Source organism: Maniola jurtina, chromosome 3 (assembly GCF_905333055.1).
Source record: "Maniola jurtina chromosome 3, ilManJurt1.1, whole genome shotgun sequence".
NCBI classification, from domain to species: Eukaryota; Metazoa; Arthropoda; class Insecta; order Lepidoptera; family Nymphalidae; genus Maniola; species Maniola jurtina.
Window position 1 is genome coordinate 4,138,455 of NC_060031.1, and position 22,928 is coordinate 4,161,382.

The 22,928-nt window shown below is 35.5% G+C and overlaps 1 protein-coding gene across 1 annotated transcript; it reads left to right on the forward strand.

Annotated features, from left to right (window-relative positions):
- Positions 1-166: 166 nt before the first annotated feature.
- LOC123880995 (fringe glycosyltransferase) lies at positions 167-19,691 on the forward strand. Its single transcript, XM_045929495.1, is given in 9 exon segments — positions 167-310; positions 312-620; positions 5,762-5,810; positions 6,263-6,365; positions 15,599-15,746; positions 16,440-16,525; positions 16,615-16,685; positions 17,919-18,096; positions 19,157-19,691. Coding segments are annotated over 9 exon segments (1,041 nt in total). The 5' UTR covers positions 167-268; the 3' UTR covers positions 19,212-19,691.
- Positions 19,692-22,928: the final 3,237 nt, after the last annotated feature.

Below are 22,928 nucleotides of genomic sequence, written 5' to 3' on the forward strand. Positions count from 1 at the left end.
ACAATTACTTGAGCCATTGACATGAGTGTCGCTGCCGGCCGTTGCGCAGGCGGCGGACAGGCGCACGCGCAGGTAGGGCAGACGGGAGTGACGCAAAAAGCTATATCGAACCTCTCGCTTACAGCACGTGGTGGGGCTGCGAGGAGGCGCGGGCGTGTTTACCGCCTGTGCTACATTTTTATTTAGTTTGTAACCGTTCTTCGTTGTGGAACCACTACGGTTTAGCGGACCTTGTGAATCTTTAGTGTTTCGATAAAAAGTACAACAGATGAGTGGCAAGGTGCAAAGACTTAGCCAAGATTATCAGCGCTGTGGCGCCAGCCGGCTGTGGCATGGGTGGGCGTAGGATAATCAAAACTGCGGCTCTACTCATAACTTTGGGATACTGCAGTTTGCTTGTTTATCAAGGCGGAGTGAATTACAACTTCCAAGAAAGTCGGCCAGTGCAAGTGGCCGATTTACCTATAGAGCCTGTGACAAAAACCAGTATTTTGGACAGTGGTCAGAGTAAAAACATTACATTGGATGACATTTTCATTAGTGTGAAAACAACTAAGTTTTATCAACATACAAGACTGCCTATTATCTTGAAGACATGGTTTCAATTGGCAAAAGGACAGGTAAGCTATTCATATAATCTTATTTATATATGCATGCGCCAAACTTCTGTTTATTCGAAAATAGAGACTGAATGGATTCAGCGAAATCCAAAACAAAACAAAACATGTTGCAGTTTTAATGTACGTTCGTAAAGTTCAGATCTAAATGTAAATTTGGCGCCAAATATAGGTACCCAATACCCATCTACTTAATTCATGATTTCAGGGAACCTAAATTACCTACCTACGCGACAGGTTGAGATGGCAATCGGAGTATGAGGCGGGCGGACGCCCCGCACACCCGCACGTCGTCCGTGCTGGTGTGCTGGGTTAGCGCGGAGACTGTGCAGGTGTGCGGGGCGTCCCCAGCCCGATTGCCATCTCCAGCTGTCGCGTACTATAGTTATGTTCATTAGATAGATAGGTAGGTAAAACTCTCAAAATGTATTCTGTAGTAACTAGGTATGTATTTAATTTTTATACTATTAGACATTCATAAAATTAATAAAAACAGCAAATAGTTTCGCATAACCCAATTCATCAGAATAATATGTTTATTAGTTATGACAAGAATTTTTTTAAAGTATGCCTGAAGTCTTCGCTAAACAAAACCACAAGAATTAGCTGCGTAGTTTGAAATAAAATACCTTACCGATACCTAAATTCGCAAAGAAATATTCAGAGATTAAAGGGTCAGTAGCTTTAATTTTGTGCTCAACGCGTCTTCATGTTCTTATCTTTTGTCGTTGTCTCTAAAAGCTCGTCCCATTCGAGACAACATCTGCCAAAACATGTTTTTTGTAAAACCTGATCATAACCTGATATCCAAATTGTTTGTTGGACACTTGATAACAAAACTTGTCTTATTTGATCTGTTTTGCTGTCAGGGGTTTCAACTATGTAGTTTCAACTTTCAACAGCTAAGCAAATATTGTGTCTTTCAAAATATGATAGAGACCTAGTAGTTGTATACTACTCTACTGACTCTAGCTATACTTGTGCCATCGTCAAGAACCGTCTTTTTACGACTTCCAGATTTGCCCATTTCTTTTCCCGCTAGAGGAGGCAAAATTAACAACGGGCATGTTCATCTTTGCTCAATCACCTTTAACTACAAATCTAATCCATTTTTCGTTCATATCTCTATAGTTTGGCAAAGAATTGTTGATCTGCATTAGCACTTACAAGTAGACCAGATTGTAAAATATTGAATGATAAACAATTTTACTGTGCCAACAAATGAATTGTTCATTTCACACGCTTCACGGTTGTTATACCTACTTCTTCCTGCGTCTTTCCCTCAATTTTGAGGATCGTGGCTCCCCTTCGATTCTATCTTTGCTACGATGTTCCTCCATTGCTCTCTGTTTCTTACCGCGTGGGTTGCATTGCAGAATATACCTATTACCTACATACTAGAAAAACGTAGTGGATACATCATCATCATCAACATCTCAACCTATCGCCTGCCCACTAATAGGTACGAATCTTGGAGGTTTAGAGATTGACGGAGAAGTAGTTAGCTAGGTAGGTACTACCTACCATATATTTTTCGAAGATCTCCTAAATTGCATTCAACAGTATTTATGAAGTGTGATAGCTATCTAATATCTACCTTGATAAGAGGCTTTTAATGGTGCTTCATGTTTTGCTTTCTTGTAATTCAACGATGAACTCATTATTCAGATGATTTAGACGAGCGCTCCACACAACGAAGCAAACATCGTTATTACAATAAGTGTTCTGAGACTGCATTAATTTCACTGTTGGAGACTGACTCGTTAATCGTATCTCATTTCCCGGGTATAAATATAAACCCAATTGTATTTTATCTTTATTAAACAGACCAACAACTGTGCCCGTATTTATTCACTTTTGGTTATTCCTTTATCGTTCATAAAAATTTATGTCTCTATCTTTACCTTTGTTTTTTTTTTCTTTTACTTCGATTCTGCTGTTCCTATATTATATAGAATTGGCTAGTATGTCAAAATGCTAAAAACCAGTTAGGTTAATACTATAACATTGCTGTAACTAAACAACAAAACTTACAAAAAAAAAAAATGTAAAATTTTGCCCGAAATTTACGCGCAATTATTTAAATAAGGTTAAACGACCCTAGCCACTTTACAATCGAACCACTGGAACAACAATCGAAAGACGTCAAAACCCCACGGGCCCATACGAAGCGATTTGCTTCCTCGTTTCTAATACGCGCTGCTAGAATAAGAACGCCCTTTCGGCTTCCGTTGTTTTCGCTAGCCATACATATTATAGCCTTCAAAAGAAAAGTGAATAGGCACCAAGGAAAACAAAATCGCTTAAAAATGAATTTCCCTAGATTACAGACTTTCTTTCGTAATCTTTTCAGTGCTAAACCACTGAAGCGATCTTGGTGAAATTTAACACAGAGACAGCGTGCATTCCTATTATTAGAGACGAACATAGAATACTTTTTCTCTCGGAATATCAATGATAAGATAAAAACATGGGATTTAATAAAAATCTAAATCCACGCAAGTGAAGTTGTGAGCTTTAAAGATAGTAGATACCTACCTAGTACCTACTTACTGTTTATAATTCGAAAATTGCTGGTACAACAGGGAGTACGGTGCCGACTGCCGAGTCTCCTGAATCTGGAGCGGGTATAATCGACCGTTAATCCGGCTGAAGGGCCAGCACAAAATAAAGGCCTGGGCGGATGTAAAGCGACGCGCTAGAGCAACACAATTCCAAGCAGAATATCGTACTGAACGCGTGTACAATTATTGTAATTTAAACACATAAAAATTCGTAACACAAGGAACGGTATAAGTCACCCTGAGGATGACCCAGTAGGTATTCACTGAAGCAGAGCTGAGCGAAGATGTATTCAGCAGACCAATCAGATTATTGATAGATGACCTGATAATTTGTTCACGTCATCAATCAATAATCTGATTGGTCACACATACATGACCACATCTCCGCTCAGCTCCGCTTAAGTGGATACCGGGTAGATGGCATGATTATTATCGTCATAGAGTTCATTGTGTTCAATTGTTCAAAAGCGTCTTGAACCTTTGGCCTTCGTGTGTGGTACAGGGTACTGCTGCCGCTGTATTGGCGCGTTATATCTACCCAGGCCTTTAATCCGGTCGTAGGACCAACATAAATAACTATTGTACATCAAAGGCCCTGCGCTTGCGCAGCGCGTGGCACGAAGGCGCGCGCCGGCCACGTGACCGGATTGTTGCCTTGCTTTCCCCTTTTTGTATCAAAAGCTCTCCATTAGGTTTATCGGTTTTGATTTATGTACCTACCTACAGCTTAGTGAATAGAATGTTTATTCATTGTGATAATTTCAAAGATTTTTTGTTCTATATTTTTCCTCTCATGATTTTCTTGAGTTCGGAATAATTAATTCATTGTTTCATTTCATTTATTTTTCATTTCTTACATGTGTTACATGTACATTGTACAACATACACGTAATATGGTAGACTATTGTTGTTTTATCTAATATAGAATGTACACATGCATCTATACACCTATCTACCTACGAATATCATAAGGAGGTAAGTTTGTAAGGGTGGAGGGATGAAAAAAGATATTTTTTTTAACTTGAACCAAAAATTTATTTTTTAACAAAAATTCTTTTACTGGTAAGCCTATATTATTCCAAATTGCAGCTCCAACTAGAGCTCGAACTAATTATTTTGATATTATGAAATATTATGAAAATGAGAAAGAAACATTTTCATATTCATCATTAGGTAGGTACTATCCTATCTAAGGAATTTAAATCTACAGTCATAATTTTTCTAAATTAATACAATTTTGTTCAATTGTTTTACGTAGCTAGCAGTCTTCTCACTCTGCTATACCTTAAATCGTACTTGCACATAGATACAATAATATTAGTTAGATCAAAAGCACTTGCACAAAGTTTAATTGAATAAAAATATTTTGAATTTGAATTTGAATAGGTACATTAATATGGTGCTATTGCGATCGGGAATGTGTCTCGTTAACAGAATTCGTCTGCCTATCGTATTTCCTTAGTCCTATTTGGAGTCTTATCAGTATAACGTCTCAGGTTCCAAGAAACCGATAGCTTTGTTCACACATTCTTCCAGTGCAATCCGAAACTGTTTTCTTTAGCCAACGTAGGTAGGTACTCGGTACCTATTAATAATCAGCGAATGTAAATGTTTAATAAATATTAATTACAAACTTTACACTGCCTACATCTCTCCACAATTGTGTTGCTTTGAAATCGATTCAAATCTTATTTTTTGATTTTTATATGGAAAAAGATCCATATTTTGGATTTTTCCGGGATGAAAATAGCCTATATCACTCTTCAGGTCTTAAATATATCCACGCAAATCAAGCAACGCAAGCCTATCACATTCTGAATTATTTGCATACCTAATCATATTATCTATTATTTATTATTTTATCGTAGAAACAAATCCTATAAGTATGAATAATTGGAATTATAATTTTATGCCTGGCATGTCGTGGATTTCCTGCCAACAACACCTGCGACTATCAATAATTAATATTATAAGGCCTTACGTTTTATTAAACACGACTGGCTCTCCGCAATAAAGTTATGACGGGCTATAAATAGAAATCAAAATAACTAGACAGGTAATATTATTATTTGATGCCCGCGACTTCTTCAGTGTGGATTTTGGTATTTAACAATACAAAAATACTGTGGGAACTTTTTGATTAACCGGAAAAAAATGGCATGTGACACTCCCTAGGTCTTTAACTATAGCGTCTCGACAAAATTTAAAAAAGCAAGTGGCATAAATTATTATTTGTGCCCTTTAAAGTCCTCGCTACTCTCAGGGTTCTATTTTTGAAATCTTTGCTTGCTCAGTATTCAATACACGCCCAACTTGTCGCCTTGCTTAGCAAAATATAAACAGCAGCTATTCGTTATCAAGTAAATCGAAAGTTACTTCCGTCCGAATTTCGAAAAGATCTGCGACACTTGGGTCACATTTGGAGAGTGCTATCTGTTCTACTCTCGCGCGTTTTGTATCTTCTCTTCTATGTTATTCATCAACAAGCACGAATTTTATACGCCATGTAATATGAACGTACCATGTCTATGGTATAATGTCATTGCTTCGAAACTTATGCTGGATTTCCTTTTGTTCCAGACGTGGTTTTTCACAGACACAGACAACGCGCGGCACCAAAACCAAACGAGTAAGTATTTTCAAGTAGCCTTGCACACAATCTAATTTACTCAGGAGTTAGGACCTTAAGGTACACAAATGACGCTCTATAAGACTTTATAACATCTCAATAAATGGACTATTTTCAGTTTAAGTTGTTATGAAAAGGCTCTACTCCGCTCGGTCTGTATGCGTCGGTCCTAATTATTTTTCCACGTAGCTAAAGAGATTGTTGGCAGAGAATGTCATTCGTAGAAATTACTTTTCTAAAAACTTCCCCGCACTCGTGGTACACCTAATATCGGAAAATGGATGTCACGTTTCTTTATATTATGTGCGGTGCCATCAAAGTTTGAAAATTTCAAATCTCATTTCAGTGCAGCAATTGAGTTCATTGCTACAAAACACTTTGAGCGTTACACAGTCGAAAAGCAACTCAATGTTGAGGGTATAAGGTTTTAAATCGCGCTTCCTTGTCGGCAGACGGTCACATGGTAAACACGAACTGCTCGGCGTCACACCAGCGAAAACACCTCTGCTGCAAAATGTCCGTGGAGTACGATCATTTTCTGGAGAGCGGTAAAAAGTAAGTTAAGTTGTTGTAATAAACAAGCTTTGCGGACTTTGAGAGCAGTTTTACGCGATTCTGCAGGAGTTTTAAAATAAATTTGTAACAAAACTGGGGAGCTGTTCACTTATCATATACAAGACAATTTACTTGCCTAATAACGAATAACCGCAGAAATCTTATGTTCGAGTTTTGTTTCAAATTATCACGAATTCTGTTTAGCCAGTACACACAGTTATAGTAGTGTAGGATAATTGTTTTTAACCCCTGACCCAAAAAGAGGGGGAGGGGTGGTGTGGTGTGTATCTGTCTGTGGCATCGTAGCTCCTAAACGAATAAACCGATTTTAATTTAGTTTTTTTTTTTGTTTGAAAGGTGGCTTGATCGAGAATGTTCTTAGCTATAATCCAAGAAAATCGGTTCAGTCGTTTGAAAGTTATCAGCTCTTTTCTAGTTACTGTAACCTTCACTTGTCGAGGGTGTTATAAATTTTTAATTTACACTTTTTATAGTGTATGTAAGTACATTGTACAAGTCGCTATAAAATCTGGCACGAAAACAATCAACCCTAGCTTACGCAGACTAAAACATTCACAAGGTATAAGTTCTTCGTGAGTAAACATAACATAGTAAACATATTAGGTACTTACAGCTTTTAACTATAATCGTGAGTTTCCACTAGTACCTTAACAATGTTTAATAAACAGTCTTAAGACACGGTCAATTATATTTTAACATGGTTATATTGTACCTATACGAATTAATACAAATAAGATACGCAGACTTTGTTTTATAACATGGTCTTTGTTTATTGTTAAGGCTAATGGAGGCTACGTAGGGTAAACGCAACTGGCGCAACAAAATTTTTTCTCAGTTTTTCGTGGCAAGGCTTTATCCATGTAAAAGCCGCAAGAACGTTATGTCGTTTTGACTGTGCTTGGGCTGCCGGATAATAAAAATATTTAGACTAGATATTAATTTGTGTGTAAAATACACATAATTAATACAAATGGTTAACACATATTTTATGTAGCTTCTATATCATAATTCGTAAGAGAGTTTTAAGTGAGTACGTAATTATCATAATTGTACTTAAGTGTTTAACATACAATTTCCACGTAGGTATGGTATCTGTTAATTAAATTACAGTCGCAATTTTATCAAGCTTGTATACAAGCAGATGTGCATGATTTCAGAATTATCGAAGATTTAACTGAAATATAAAACATAATATAATATCGCTGTACTTATAAGTAATTAATTAATGTTCTGTTGAACTGCACAAAATATATTACTCTCCTCCCAAGCAGATGTATCATTTATTTAATACTTACTTATTCGTTTTTGTCCTTTTATTATCACTGCCAGATGTGTAAATTTGTGCCTACCTAGGTATACATAATATATAATATGTAAAATTACAAAACTGACTAACTGTCTGGTACGTTAATACCAACCATCCTATCCTACAGCTTAAAGCGCTGAGAAAATATATGAGACTAGAGAATGCCCGCGGCTTCACCCGCGTAGATTTCGGTTTTTTTAAATCCCGTAGGAACTCTTTGATTATCCGGGATAAAAAGTAGCCTATGTCCTTCCCCGGGATGTATCCCAAATCTGAACCAAATTTCATTAAAATCGGTTCAGCGGTTGAGCCGTGAAAACGTAGCAGTCAGACAGACAGACAGTCACACTTTCGCATTTATAATATTAAGTTTGTATTTCGCAATAAGTTTTTCTATACCTAAAGGTAGACACCAATTTTCTGATCTAAGCGAAGCCGAGATAGTTAGCTAGTAATTAATGTATTTTGTAGAAACATAGTATCATAATTTGTAGAACCACAGGCTAACATAATCTCCAATTATAAATTATATTCGGGCGTATATAAAATTCCCACTAATTGCCAACTAATTATAATGCAATTAAAGGTATACAATTGTACAAAACATATACTATGTCACAAGATGATGTGTGTAATTAATCATACTATAATTATATAATGTACTATCTGATGCCCGCGACTACGTCCGTGTGATTGTATTACACACAGTAGATATGCGTTAAGAAAGGATTTTTGAAAATTAAATTCCTAAAGGGGTAAAACAGATACAAGATAAAGTAGATGTAGAGCAGTGAATATAGGTACGATTAACAAATGCCAGTTCATTAATTACGTACCTACCAATCTAGAAGGACGTGATTGAATACCTAATCAATCATAAGTAGGTACCGAAATGTTCCTTAGAAAAACATTAATAATGTGCTTATTTCATTGTTCCATTTATTTGCTCAGACTTATTAATACACAGACCCAATATAACAAATATTTGGTTTGAGTAATTATCCACACGGGTTATATGTAAACTGATATACTGACATATTTTATTTTGATGATTCACTTAGACCTATACCTATTGTAACATAATACGAGCCTAGATACCTACCTAGTATCTGAGTGAGTATTTAAATTGATGCTATCAAGTTACCTAGAAATAATTTAAGACGAACTAGTTTATTAAATTTTGTAAATATTTTTCAATCGGATTTAACCCGCCATCTTTAATTGAAGAGACTTTTGAGCAGTTTTTGTTTGAGAAATCCATCTTTTTTTCTCAGTTTGGTTATCTAACGATTAAAAAAATGATTATAGATAATCGTTTTTGCTACATTGAAAAAATACATAAATACCTACTCATAATATTACATTATCTATGTTTGGTAGATTCACTAGAGCTTAAGTTGAAATCATAACTGTCAACATTTGATCTACTGAGAATGACCATTTTTGTATGAAGAAATAAAGATGCGGAGATACACGATGCGAAAGGAATGGGGATGATGCCTATGGCAGAAATAAATTATTTTTTAGAAGATAATTATTATTAAATAGAGGGTCGACCAAAATTCGTAAAATCCACGTCATATTTTGCTAGTTTTAAGTATGCTAAATTTAACTAAAAAATTGTTACATAACGTCACATCTGTGTATCTTATGCAAGCTCCTTTGACGTTTAATAAAAGTACCTTATTTGACTAGTAGCCATCATCCCTATTGATGTTTTTCATACAAAATATGTAGGTAGGTAGCTATTTTCAAATGCAAAACTACTCGTATGCTAACGGGTACAAAACACACGCTCTAGCTATCTATGACTTCTATGGGCTTAAATAAATAAATCACTAAATACCAAAACGTCCAGGTGATACCTACTCGAGAGTCGGCATTTCAGAAATAATATTTAAACCTAATTTTGAAGACCAAAGCATACACGGTAATTTATATTCCGCGGCCAAGTTTACTTACCAGCGCGAGTTGAGTGCGTTTTGTTTTTAGTAAAAACAAGATGCTCTCAACTTCTGTTTTTAGAAGCTTGTCTGGATCAACGAACATGAGCCATTGTTTGACAACTCAAATGAGCCATATCGGGGACAAGATGGTTCCAGGTATTTCTCTCTTGATAACAGGTTTTATTGACCATGATCACACCTGTTGCTAAGTTATAATGAGTCAAGATCTTGGTTAATATTATTAATCTGACTGTTAAGCAATTTATTTTTCCTCATTTTACCACAATTTAACCCTCCGTCTTGCTTTAACTACCTGATTTTATATTTTGTCTGCCGTTTATCTTATTATCTTATCCTATATTTATATTATTGTCTGATAATAACAAACCTAGTCAATTAAAAAAGCAGATTCTACCTATGAAGCCTACAATAATAAGATAATCCTAATGAAACTGAAATACCCTCTTACTTCCTAGCTTACTTGACAAATCAATTTTAAAGGCTAGAGATAGATAGATCTAGATTCTAGAGGAATTAACAATAAATTCCATATTGAAATTTTTGCGTGGACAAGAAGAAAACTACGCGTATTCTCGCTCGCAGAATGCCACTACGTTGTCTCAGCATAGTCTTGGTCTTCAATCTTCAGGTCTATTTTGATTCTTGATAAATTTTCTCTACCAGAGTTCTGTAAATGTAAGTTACTGATTACTCCATTTTTGTCGTAATAATTTATTAGATTTACAGACTAGCGCACAAGAGACCTTTGTCGCCGCGACTTTTTGTCACACTTATCACTCATGAAGATACACGGTGCATATTACGTTACAATGCGAGTCACCAGGCCCCAGGGCGATTTTTTTATCTGCTGGCAAGTGTGGGTACTTCTTCTATCTGTAGGTAGGTACTTTCCTCTTGAAAAAAAGTCGTCTGGCTACTGTGGCCTCACGCGTCCAGCGAGCAGCGACTCAATGAAGATACTTAATAACTTTTTGTTCCGACTAAAGTCAGCCGTATACGCAGTCCTTCAGCCTGGGTTGTAATGATAGTCTAGCCACTCCATGAGTCTCGCGTATCTCTACCTACCCGCAAAAGTGTACACAGCCATTGAAGTCAATGAATTCTTAACTACCGCTTAAGCTGTATCCTCGGCTCTTTAATCTCGGCCCACCTGGTTTGAATAAACACAACATGAGCTAATGGTTTTTGGAGAGCAAGTCCAATATTATTTTGGGCTCACAATCGTTTTCACGCTTAACCCGTACCTTCTACAACTGTTTTTGTTGGACCAAGTTCGGGTAAACGCTGTGTTCCCATGCTGTATTGTTTAATTTTACTTTAGATAAACACATTAAATCTGTTTTATTCTTCACACCATGTTTATAAATGTACTACCTCTAGTTAACCCGCTCTGTTTTGTTTGTATGGAACTTTTGAAACTCGCTGAAAGGGTGGGATTTCCAAAATCCTGCAACACGTCTTTTCATTTTTTTTTATCTGAAAGCACAAATAAACAATACCTAATTGATGGATATAACTTGAAAACAAACGGATTTTTATACATCATTCCCTATTTGATCTCCTTAGGGGCAGAATTCCCAAAAATCTATTGTGAGTGACTATTATCTATTATATAAAAGAAAACTATTGGCAAAATTCAAGGTTCTAATTCCAGCGGCTTAGGCTGTGCGTTTATAACTCAATCAGTCAGTCAGTCAAGTTTTTGTTCGTGTATAGATTTGTAGACTGGTATCGCAGCGATATGAATTCTATTTTAAACTTGTTCAATAGTAGGTCTATTAAGATAACCGTTAATAAATCTCGTATCCCGTTAAAACTCACATCCACATTCTTACGGGAGAGACAAGGCGACGCAATTTGATGTTTTTACGAAAATAATGCAAAATGAACTGAACTTGATCTTCATGTAATATCCTTCTTAAAAATACCTATTACTTACAAGTTACTCGTAGGTACTTACTTATTTTTATTAGGTACGTACATTGACTTCCGCAGTTTGCCTTGAGCCTTACTATCACTGATAAGCAAAACTCAAATAGTTATCTTGTTTACTTTTAAACTCTTTATAGCATATAATAACTCAAAATTTAAAAAACCCCCGACACAAAAACCTCTATAAGAAAACTAGAAAAGAGCTGATAACTTTGAAACGGCTGAACCGATTTTCTTCGACTATAGCTAAAAACACTCTCGATCACTTACCTTTCAAACAAAAGAAATAAATTAAAATCGGTTCATTCGTTTAGGAGCTACGATGCCACAAACAGATACACAGATACACACGTCAAACTTATTACACCCTTCTTTTTGGGTCGGGGGTTAAAAAAATAGAATGTACAAAGCGAACGTGATAATAAGAATTATTAAATGAAAAATAATGTTTTCTGTAATCAGCTATCTATAGGATTTCGTAAAAAAAATGTGTTTTACAGTCTGCAATCCTTTACACAGTTGAAGGAATCGAAACATTAACGTTAACCCATCTTTAAATTAATTGCCAATTTGCCGTTTCAAATTAAACGCTTTAAAGCGAACATAATAAAATTACAGTTTATTGTACATGGTCCAAAGTAATATGAACCTTAAAATTATTTGATTAAAGTACACATTTACAGTTTTAAACAAAACATAAAGTAGATTCTTTACCAGCTAAAGTTGTACATTGTAACTTTGAACGCATTATTTATGCCCATTAATTTCATAATGTAGGTTATATATTGTCTGTAAATTGAAAAACTTTAAAAATACATATTCCATTTCATTTGATTTATTTTAATTATAGCACACGGAAGGAAAACCGCAATGGATATCGATAGTAAAATATTTTTGATAGCAAAACGTGCGAAGCATGCAAATTGATGAATATCAGATTTATCAGTTTGTACCTTCCTAAAACACAAGTAATATTATACATATACGGATATATATATACGGATTTATTCCTGTTCTTGTGCTATAAGACCTACCTACCTGCCAAATTTTATGATTCTAGGTCAACGGGAAGTACCCTATAGGTTTCCTTGACAGACACTACGGTCGGATGGACGGACAGACAGACAGATAGACAGACAGAGAACAAAGTGATCCTATAAGGGTTTCGTTATTTCCTAGTTTACCTTACAAATCGACTACAAGCATACGTGTAAATATCGCAGCTAGAAACATACTCGTAAGTTTACATATCCTTGATATATTTTTGCAAAGAGGGTTGCTGGTAGTGTCATCCTCTAAGTGTAAGGTATAACTTCCGTTGCTTTATGACACTTGTCCACTCCACTCCGCTACCTGTCGCATGCAGCAAACCGCTATGCTTTTGTAAATGCTAGTTATTGTGCACAAGGTATAAGGAAAAATGTAGTACGCAAACTTAGCTGATAACAATAGACATACATAATTTTGGTATTAGGACTAGTATGGATGTCTATTCCATACAGAAACCATACTAATATAATATTATAAGTATCTACTAGCGACCCGCTAATTTTTTTTTTTTTTTGAAAATAAAATATCGCCTATATCAAGAATAAGGTAGCTTTCTACCGGCAAAAGAATTTTCAAAATCAGTTCGTTAGTTCCAGAGATTACTTCCTATAAACAAACTTAGCTCTTTATAATATTAGTATGGATTAGTATATATGTAAATGTTGTTCTTTTAGAAGCTCATGATTATAAAACATTATAAACATTATTACGTCCATGAAATGAACATTAGCGATAGGTCAAAGAGACGACACTACCACATTCTTATAGTTTTTGTTACACTTTATAGCCTCGCTTACCATGCTACTGAACTTGGTAGGATTTTCCGATTTTACTTATCTAGTCTATGTTCATCTCTTGAATACAAGTTATCTACCAAGTCAAGTTATCAAGTGGTACAGTACCAAGTACCTAAATGATGCTCCCAACTTCGTCCACGTGAATTTTCATTTTTAAAAATCCCGTGAGAACTCATTGATTTTCCGGCATCAAAAGTAGCATATGTCCTTCCCCGGGATCAAGCTATATCTACATTTTATTTAAGTAAAACAAACACAATATTTTAGTTGTACATACTGAATCATTAATAATAATTTCGTAATATCAGAGTTTGCAACAATTTAATGTGTGCACTCTCTTTTCCCTTAGCCTGGGCTCGTAATGAAAATTTCTTGACAGAAAATCACAGTAGATAGATATAGGTACTTACTAGGATGTTTTTGGTTCAACCCGGGAATCGATCTTAGATCGAACACTTGAATTGAATCAGTAAGCAACGTAGTTCCGTGTCCCGTTTTTACTATTTAAATTTACAGTAAACGTATTAAAGGGGTAACTGAGGTGGGGAAGATATTTGGAACTAGCGTCGCGTTGGAACTCGTAAACATTAATCCCTTTCAGGATATTTACGACCGTTGTCTACATTACCTACCTGCTTTGTTAGAAAGCTCATGCTCCGTTTAATGTACCTACTCGTATCCTTTAGGTATATAGAGAGAAAGCCAGTGCGTGCCTAAAACTTCATACCTACTTTGACGTACGAATTTTCACACCTTTATTACCTGTTATCTCCCAAAGCCACCATGATCCAAACTTCATAGACGCTGATCTTTCCTTCCGATGATGGGGACAATACGCAGAGAAACTCTCAGCTTTTTAAATTTAGTTCTATCGACATACATATTGGATTTATTGAACCTAACTGTCATCATCATCAAGAGCTGATAGGTATTTTTTCAAACGGCTGAACCGATTTTCTTGTATTATAGCTAAGAAACTCTCGATCAAGCCACCTTTCAAACAAAAAAAAAACTAAATTAAAATCGGTTCATTAGTTTAGGAGCTACGATGCCACAGACAGATACACAGATACACACGTCAAACTTATAACAGCCCTCTTTTTGGGTCGGGGGTTAATAAACAATAGACAAAGACATCATGTAGATTTCATGGAAGAGTGATAAACCAAAGCATAATCTTAGTTCACTGTAAAAAAACACGATCCATGTTATGAACTGCATCGGTGGCCATTTGTCGTACGCTATATCTTGCAATAGTATTATGTGGTCTCAAATTGCATGGTCTTCGCTCCTGTTATTTGAGCTCTAGTAATATCGGCAAATTATACCGCACGACTAAAGCATCATCCAGATCTGCGCGACCAAAGCGACAACGACCGCGCGACGGTCGCCACCTACGATATTTTAACAGTAATGCACAACTGGCGACTTCAATCCGATTCACCGTGTCTGCAGAGTAGCACACACGCGTCTCGTGATCTTTAGAAAGATTAGCAACAATGCACTAACAAATAAGATTAGCGATTCGCATTGTAGTTGCATAGGTGTGTCCGTAGATTCGCGTCGTGGACGCTGCCGCATCGCATCCCGTATCACGCACTCATAACGCGCAGGTGTGGCCGCAGCTTTATTATTATTGGTACGAAGACCAAGTTCTCGCATATAATTCATTGAAGACATTTTTTATTCATATATGTGTGTGTACAATCATGTAATTTACTTGATTAAAACAGCGTCGATCTTGGCAGCCGTTGGTTACATTTTATTTAGATTTTTTCACAGTATTAGCATTTAAGATGACTGCAGGTTATTTATATTCATCTATATTAATGCTATATTTCCATTTGTATCTGCAAAGATGTCAGGTTAATGAAAAAATAGAAAAATGAACTGATAAATTAGGGCTTACTTCTTCTACACAATCTGTAAACTTAATTTAGAAGTCTAAGTCAAGTACCTACTATCCCTTCCCGTAGTCGGAAGCATTAAATATGAAAGGAACATTTATAGTACGCGACAGGTCGAGATGGCAATTAGGTATTTAAGTAAAAGCCCGTGAATTACTAAAAAATGATTCTTGTATGATGGCACGAAACCCTTCGTATGCCAGACTCGCACTTGACCGTTTCTTAAGACTAATCTTTGTATTTTGTTTATCAGGTGGTTCTGTCACTTCGATGACGACAACTACGTCAACGTCCCACGATTGGTCGCCATGTTACAAAAGTATAACCACCAAGAAGACTGGTACCTTGGAAAAACTTCTGTTAACAAACCTGTAAATATATTTAAGAAGCCTACCAATAAGGTAAGTCATTAATCACTAAAATTATCTCATGATAGTCACAATAACTTCTATGTGTAATATACTTTAGTTCTTCTTCAACTCGCAGAAACCTCGGAGAAACGCATAAGCGACGCGATGTGCCCGGTGCTTTAGATCTTCTGGTGTTAACAGGGCTCGCTCCGTCACTTACTCCATACAATCGTAGTTCTGATTTCATTTGAATACTAAGCAACCAAAGTCCATGAAATTTTGCAGACATATTCTAGAAACTAATATTGCCTGTGGTATTTTAGATTTTTCTAAAAATATGTAGTTTTAAAATAACAGAGGCTCAAAGATTTGCATCTGAATCTTTATCACCGCGTAACTTTGAAACCGAATATTTTAACGGAAATCTGGAAAACTACAGGCAAAGATATTAGTTTCTAGAATATGTCTGCAAAATTTCATGGACTTTGGTTGCTTAATATTCAAATGAAATTGGAACTACGTTTGTATGGAGCGAATGACATAGAGACCCCTCTTAAGTTTATTTCATTATTTCAATGTCAGTTCGCGGTAACAAGGTCGTATGGAATGCAACTATTCAATTATTCAGCGAGAAGCTATTCGATAAAAATATCTTGTTCTCATAGTATCTCATTAAATAAATCTTGCTCATTATTCGTTTGGGCTGCAAATATTTCAGTCTAATCTATTTTTGTGTTGTTTCAGTTATTATATACCTTTTGGTTTGCAACTGGAGGTGCTGGAATATGTATAAGCAGGAGTTTAGCTTTAAAAATGTTACCGATTGCAAGGTAAAGTATCAATATGTTTTGTTTCATACAATAAATATATCTAAATATAAAATTGTGAGTATGTTGCTTATATGTTATTTCTTTTTCAGTGGTGGCAGATTTATCAGTATCTGTGAGAGTATTCGATTCCCAGATGATGTCACCATGGGATTCATCATAGGTAAGGTATCATTTTATTCAAAACCAATCGGTGTAGCAGCCATGCAGCGTATGATAACTAATGAATAAAAGGCTGCTAACAATTATTAAAACTTGTATTACATGGGCCGTATTTACAACATGTGCCGTGGTTATAATTAGAACTGTGGTAGAAAACGAGGGCCAGAGCTTGCCAGGCTTGACCGAGGTGTTTCGGTCTTGATGTTTCAGAAGTGAATTGGTGAATGTGTTGCCCGGGGTCCGCCAAGGCCAGCAGGATATTCGAATCGTTCCGAATTCAAATTGTGATCTAAGTGACAGCTGCAAAGTGTGTTGCTTTTTTCGCAGCTGCCAGTCTTAAAAGAGGCTGCATGCCTCTACAGCGGTACTTAGGTGCATCATCAAAACCTTCGATGAAGAATTAAACAAAATTAATTAAAGTTGCAAAATAAATTTAGTTTATAATCGATTAAATTTTGTACTGAACAGACAAACAAAAATACCGACAGGAAAATGAGTTAATAAAGCGTGATGAATAATAATGAAAAGTTAGAACAGAACTTTCATACTAAGAACATTATTGTGTTTTGTTTTGCATGCGTTTTCATAAATTGTTTACCGCGGAAATTGAAATGGATATTTACAATTCATCTCATGTTCTTAGGACGCTAGGAAAATATTTTGAGGAAAACATAATCTCTTTAATCTTCCATAAAGCTCAGCGAAAGAATCATAATGCAATTTGTTTCCATCAATATTGAATATGAACCCCCAAAATTGTAATTTCGGTCAGTGAGAATTTTTGGTTTAATAAATGCCGTGGAAATAGCGGATTTTGGGCCATAAATAAGCGATTTTGAAAAATGCAATAATAAAAACCGGTCAAGTACGAATCGGTCTCGTGGACGAGGAATACATACCATCGTCAAGATAATACTATGCTTACTTAAAACTATGTACTTTTGAACTTTTTAATTTGCATGGCAGCCTTTTGGAAATTCACCTTCTTGGTTTTTATTATTAATTATAATATTATTATGGAATATAGCAACAGTAGAAATACACACTGTGAAAATTTCAACTCTCTACTTACTCGTGTATAGTTCATGAGATACAGCTAACAGACAGATGGACGGACAGCGAAGGCTTAGTAATAAAGTCCCTTTGGCACCTTTCGGGTACGAAACCCTAAGAAAGATCCTCAAACAGCATTAAAAAAATAGTCTTATCAGAAAAAATACTGTTATTGTTACAGAACATCTTATGGAGAAAAACTTGACGAGAGTGCCTGAATTACATTCGCATTTGGAGCAAATGAAACTGTTGGATCCGGAAACTTTCCGAGACCAAATATCATTTAGTTACTCCAAGACTTCCTACGGTTGGAACGTTATCAATGTTCCGGGCTTCAACGTCAGATATGATCCTACGAGGTGAGACCATAAAATGATATATCTGTTGTTATTTAATGGACCTTAAAAATAGAGTAAACACATTCGTTGATTAGTTACGAAAAATCGTTACTTGTTTTTGTTTAATTTTAGCCCATGAAGTATAAAATGTAAGCAGACTAATCGAGAGGGGTTGTAGCTGATTATCATATTGCTGAATGACTTTATTCGTGTGATTTTGATTTTTTTTCTCAAATCTCATGGAACTTATTGTTTTTCAAGATAATTAGTAGTACATTTATATCATGTCCGTTCCGGGGACGCAAGCTATCTCTTAATATCAAATATCGTCAAAATGGGTTAAATAGATGACGCATGAAAAAGTACATACAGTACAACCAAATTAATAATGCGCATGCAGATCTTCGCTAATGTCGTATTCCGAATCATTGAATCGTAAGAGCCCTAAACAATGCACTTGCATTTTGCACCTTGTTATAAACAAATAGGAGTCAATATCATGTGTATCATACGACCGTTGCCGAACAGTGACGAAGATTTCTATGCGCATTATTAATTTGGTTGTACTGTACAAGACAGGAGTAATAATTTTGCATGTATGGTAGTAAAAATTAAAAAAATATATATTAGAAAAACATATAGGTACGAAAAATAAATAGGTAGGTATATTTTTTTATTCACTATAGGCAAGCGCTTGACCACAATCACACCTGATGGAAAGTAATGATGTGGTCTAAGATGGGACGCGTTTACCTAGAAGGTGCCTATTTACTCTTGTTTTAGAGATACCCGGATTGTAATTGGTAGGAAACACAGATCGCGACAGAGTATTCCAAACCTTAGCCATGTGTATGAGGAATGATGACGCAAAACGTTTCGTGCGTGTAGATGGAATGTCGACGACATAAGCATATAGTATACTTAACTAATTATATTAGTTAATTATAATATTAATATGGATTAACTAATAGCTGTTAAGTAATACCTCCCATAATCCAAATTAAAGGTAGTCTATTACATCCTATTAAAGGTTTACATCATTGGTCCTACATTGAATTAATTCGAGTATTATTTGTTACAGGTTCCTCTCACTGCATTGTTTCCTCTTTCCATACTTCAAATTTTGTCCGAGGTAGTACCGCATAGACAGTGCACAAAAGTGATCAATGAAGATATATAATTTTAACCACATATTAGTTTATTTTTACATTCCTATAACCACAGTTTAGAAATCACACACTAAACTGTGAGGTAACCTAAAGATTTAAATATTGTGTAAGTAGGTGCAATAAATAATCCTTTATTTTTATTTTTGAGTATATTTGAACAAATTAAAAAACTGTTTTGTGATATGTGATAATTGGTTAACAATCTCTGTACAAATCAAAATTTTATAATTAAAAAAATTATGATAGTTTACGCGACATAGCATTTGTGTTGTATAGTTTTATGATTAATGAAAAACTTAACTGTGATATTAAATTTTATTTAATTTTAAGTACTGTTTATATTATCTAGATCTACTAATAAATAATGTATTTAAAATTCTTCCAGTCAGATATGTTAATATGAAGTTGTTTGATATGTTGTTTATCAAATAAACAATTGTAATTTTATACCGTTGTTTTTTTTCTCTAACCTGCCTAAAAGCGAAACTACAGAAAAAAATAGTTTAATATGCTCAAAGCAGTTGGTACCTAGGCGATAGATACCTGTTCTTAGCAACAATCTAGCCCTAATAAATGAAACCAACCATTATAGTGGAGGTGTTTACGAAACTTTTTGCGTTGGTTTTTAACCCCCGATCCAAAAAAATGGGTGTTATAAGTTTCACGTGTGTAACTGTGTATATGTCTGTGGCATCGTAGCTCCTAAACTAATGAACCGATTTTAATTTAGTTTTTTTTTGTTTGAAAGGTGGCTTGATCAGAGTGTTCTTAGCTATAATCCAAGAAAATCGGTTCAGCCGTTTGAAAATTATCAGCTCTTTTCTAGTTAACTGTAACCTTCACTTGTCGGGGGTGTTATAAATTTTTAATTTTCACTTGTATCTTATTAACCAAACAAGTAAAAGCCTTATCAACTGGGTTACAAGGCAAGTAGGTTACTAGGTACATATAGTACGCTTGTGTCACACTGAAAAAGTTGAAATAGTAAAAAGTTTTATACCAGGCCGAGCAGCCTCGAGTTGAAACAAGCTGAACCCGCTCGAATGGATGCGAAAATCACAAAACGTAGAGTTACCTACTATTCAGTCAAAAATCCTACCTACCTACCTATCGGGCTATGAGTTACCTACGGTCTCACAGCTCGTCGCGCTTCAGATTGTTGTAGATTGAAGTAGCGCATAGGTACCTATGAGCTTCCGTGGCGACTTTAGTTATTCTGGTGGAATATGGATTGGAAGTTTCTTGAAGTTCTGACCTTGATTTGAGCTGAACGTCAATATAATCACAATCAGGCAGGTCCTCCTTTTTGAAGTAAAGATAAAGTTATGACCATTGTTACTCAGTTGTTCACTAATAAAAAATACCGACCAAATGTGAGTCAGACTCGCGCACCAAGGGTCTCGTACTCGAGTATTTTTCCAACATTTTGCACGATAAATCAAAAACTAATAAGCATAAAAATAAAAAATAAGACTGTTTTAGAATGTACAAGTAAAGCCCTTTCATATGGTACCCCACTTGGTATTAGTTATCTTACTTTGAATTTTAACACACATTTTAATTTTGTTTGTGATGTAACCACAAATTCACGGTTTAATGATTTTTCCCTTTACATGAGCTATAAGGCCTACCTACCTGTCAAATTTCAAGATTGTAGGTCATCGGGAAATACCCTATAGGTTTTCTTGACAGACACGACAGACAGACAGAAAATTGATCCTATCAGGGTTCCATTTTTCCTTTTAGGGTACGGAACCCTAAAAACGGCCAATTTCATCGATATCTACAATAACATTGTGATAAAATCACAAGTCGTTAGTAGGGGTCAAGCAAAAAAAAACAAAGGAGGCACCAATAGAATACAAATGGTATGCATTACGTGAACCAGTCGCAAATCGCAACGAGATGTCTGGCGACAGCTCACAGCTGTTTAACATTCATGGAATGTTAGGTTAATGTCCTTACCGACGTGCCTATATTTATACAAAAAACGTGATTTATATGCCTTTATCATTGTTAGAATCTATGGGACGGTTATAATTTATACAAACACTAGTAAATCAATTACACAGTGCTAAAGTAGGATACTCAGAGCCTCGATAGCTCAACGGTAGAGGAGCGGACTAAATTCCAAAAGGTCGACGGTTCAAACCCCACCCGTTGCACTATTATCATACCCGCTCCTAGCACAAGCTTTACGCTTAATTGGAGGGGAAAGGGGAGTATTAGTCATGATTGGCATGACTAAATATTCTTTCATGAAAAAAAAACGATATAGCTAAACGGGTTGCGAAGCTGAAGTGGCAATAGGCAGGGGCCAGAGTTCGAAAAAACGATAGGTATTGAGGTCCCAAGGCGTAAGAATGGCAACCAGGCACCGGAAAGCATAGTTGTGGCACAGTGTTGGAAGATCCGCCGCTGCACAGAGGACATCAAACGAGTCGCAGGGAGCCGTTGGATTCGAGTGGCGCACGCGCAAGACCATGTTGTATGGATGAAAATCTCTACAAGACATCTATGTCCATGCTGTGGACATCTATCGGTTTATAATGATGATGATGATAAATTCATCCGCAATGGCACTTTAGCTATACCTACTTTGTATGCACTTTATAATCTCACTAGTTTTCTCCCGTGACTACGTCCTCATGATAATTTAATTTAGGTATCACTATCACTTATAGTACTTGGGAATAATCTATTTATCAGCGAAATTTTTTTTGAATTGTATCTAGAGTTTACCCTCTACATCCAAAGTCTAAACTGACAAATACTGCCTCATTGTAATATTGATGTAGATTCCTCTTGTTATATTTTCTATAAACTTAAGAATATTATCAATAAATACCTACATAGATTTGATTTTGACGACATAAAAATCATAGAAATATTGAGATCAATTTCACTTGCTGCAAAGCTTTTTCGATCAAGTACTTATTTATTATGTTACCTTGAAATCCTGGATTCCTGTTTAAGTAATACTATTCAACCTTCACTTTTCAACTACCTTTTTTCCATTTTTGGACATTTCAATTCATACTCTAGCGCTTTACTCACATTAGCACCTTATTTATAGCTTAAATGACACCTGAATGGCCTTATATGAACATAATCTGAACATTCTGAACGTCTGTGATTTAGTATATTTCGAACTTGAAAGCTGAATTCGTTCCGTAAACGGGACTAAAAGTATCTTAGGCGAAGATTTATTGCCGGTTCTGGTATGCTAAAGGACTAGGATTTATGTCTTGAAATATTATAATAGGGTCTAAGTTTTTTCAATAGTTCTGTAGGTAGGTACTGCTAGGAGTACGTTTCTACATTGATTTATTAAAGAAACTGGAACACACCAGAGCAACGAGCAAAGATTACCATTAGATAAAGGAAATATATTTTATCAAACGCTAACCAAATATTCGTTATTTTATATAATACAGAGAAATTAGTTGTGGTTGGTATCATTTTTTAAGCCTCATCAATAAAACATCATCTAAAATAGCTGGAATTAACTATTACATATTCATTGTCATTTTCTAAAAATTATTACCTTCGATCGTCTAATTAATATACTTTGCAAGCATTTCATAGTGATTACAATAGAATAAAGAATATTTTCTTTCTTTTTATCCCAACAATGTGAGGGTAAATATTCTGTACATCCACGATTGTTAGTCTCAAATCTGA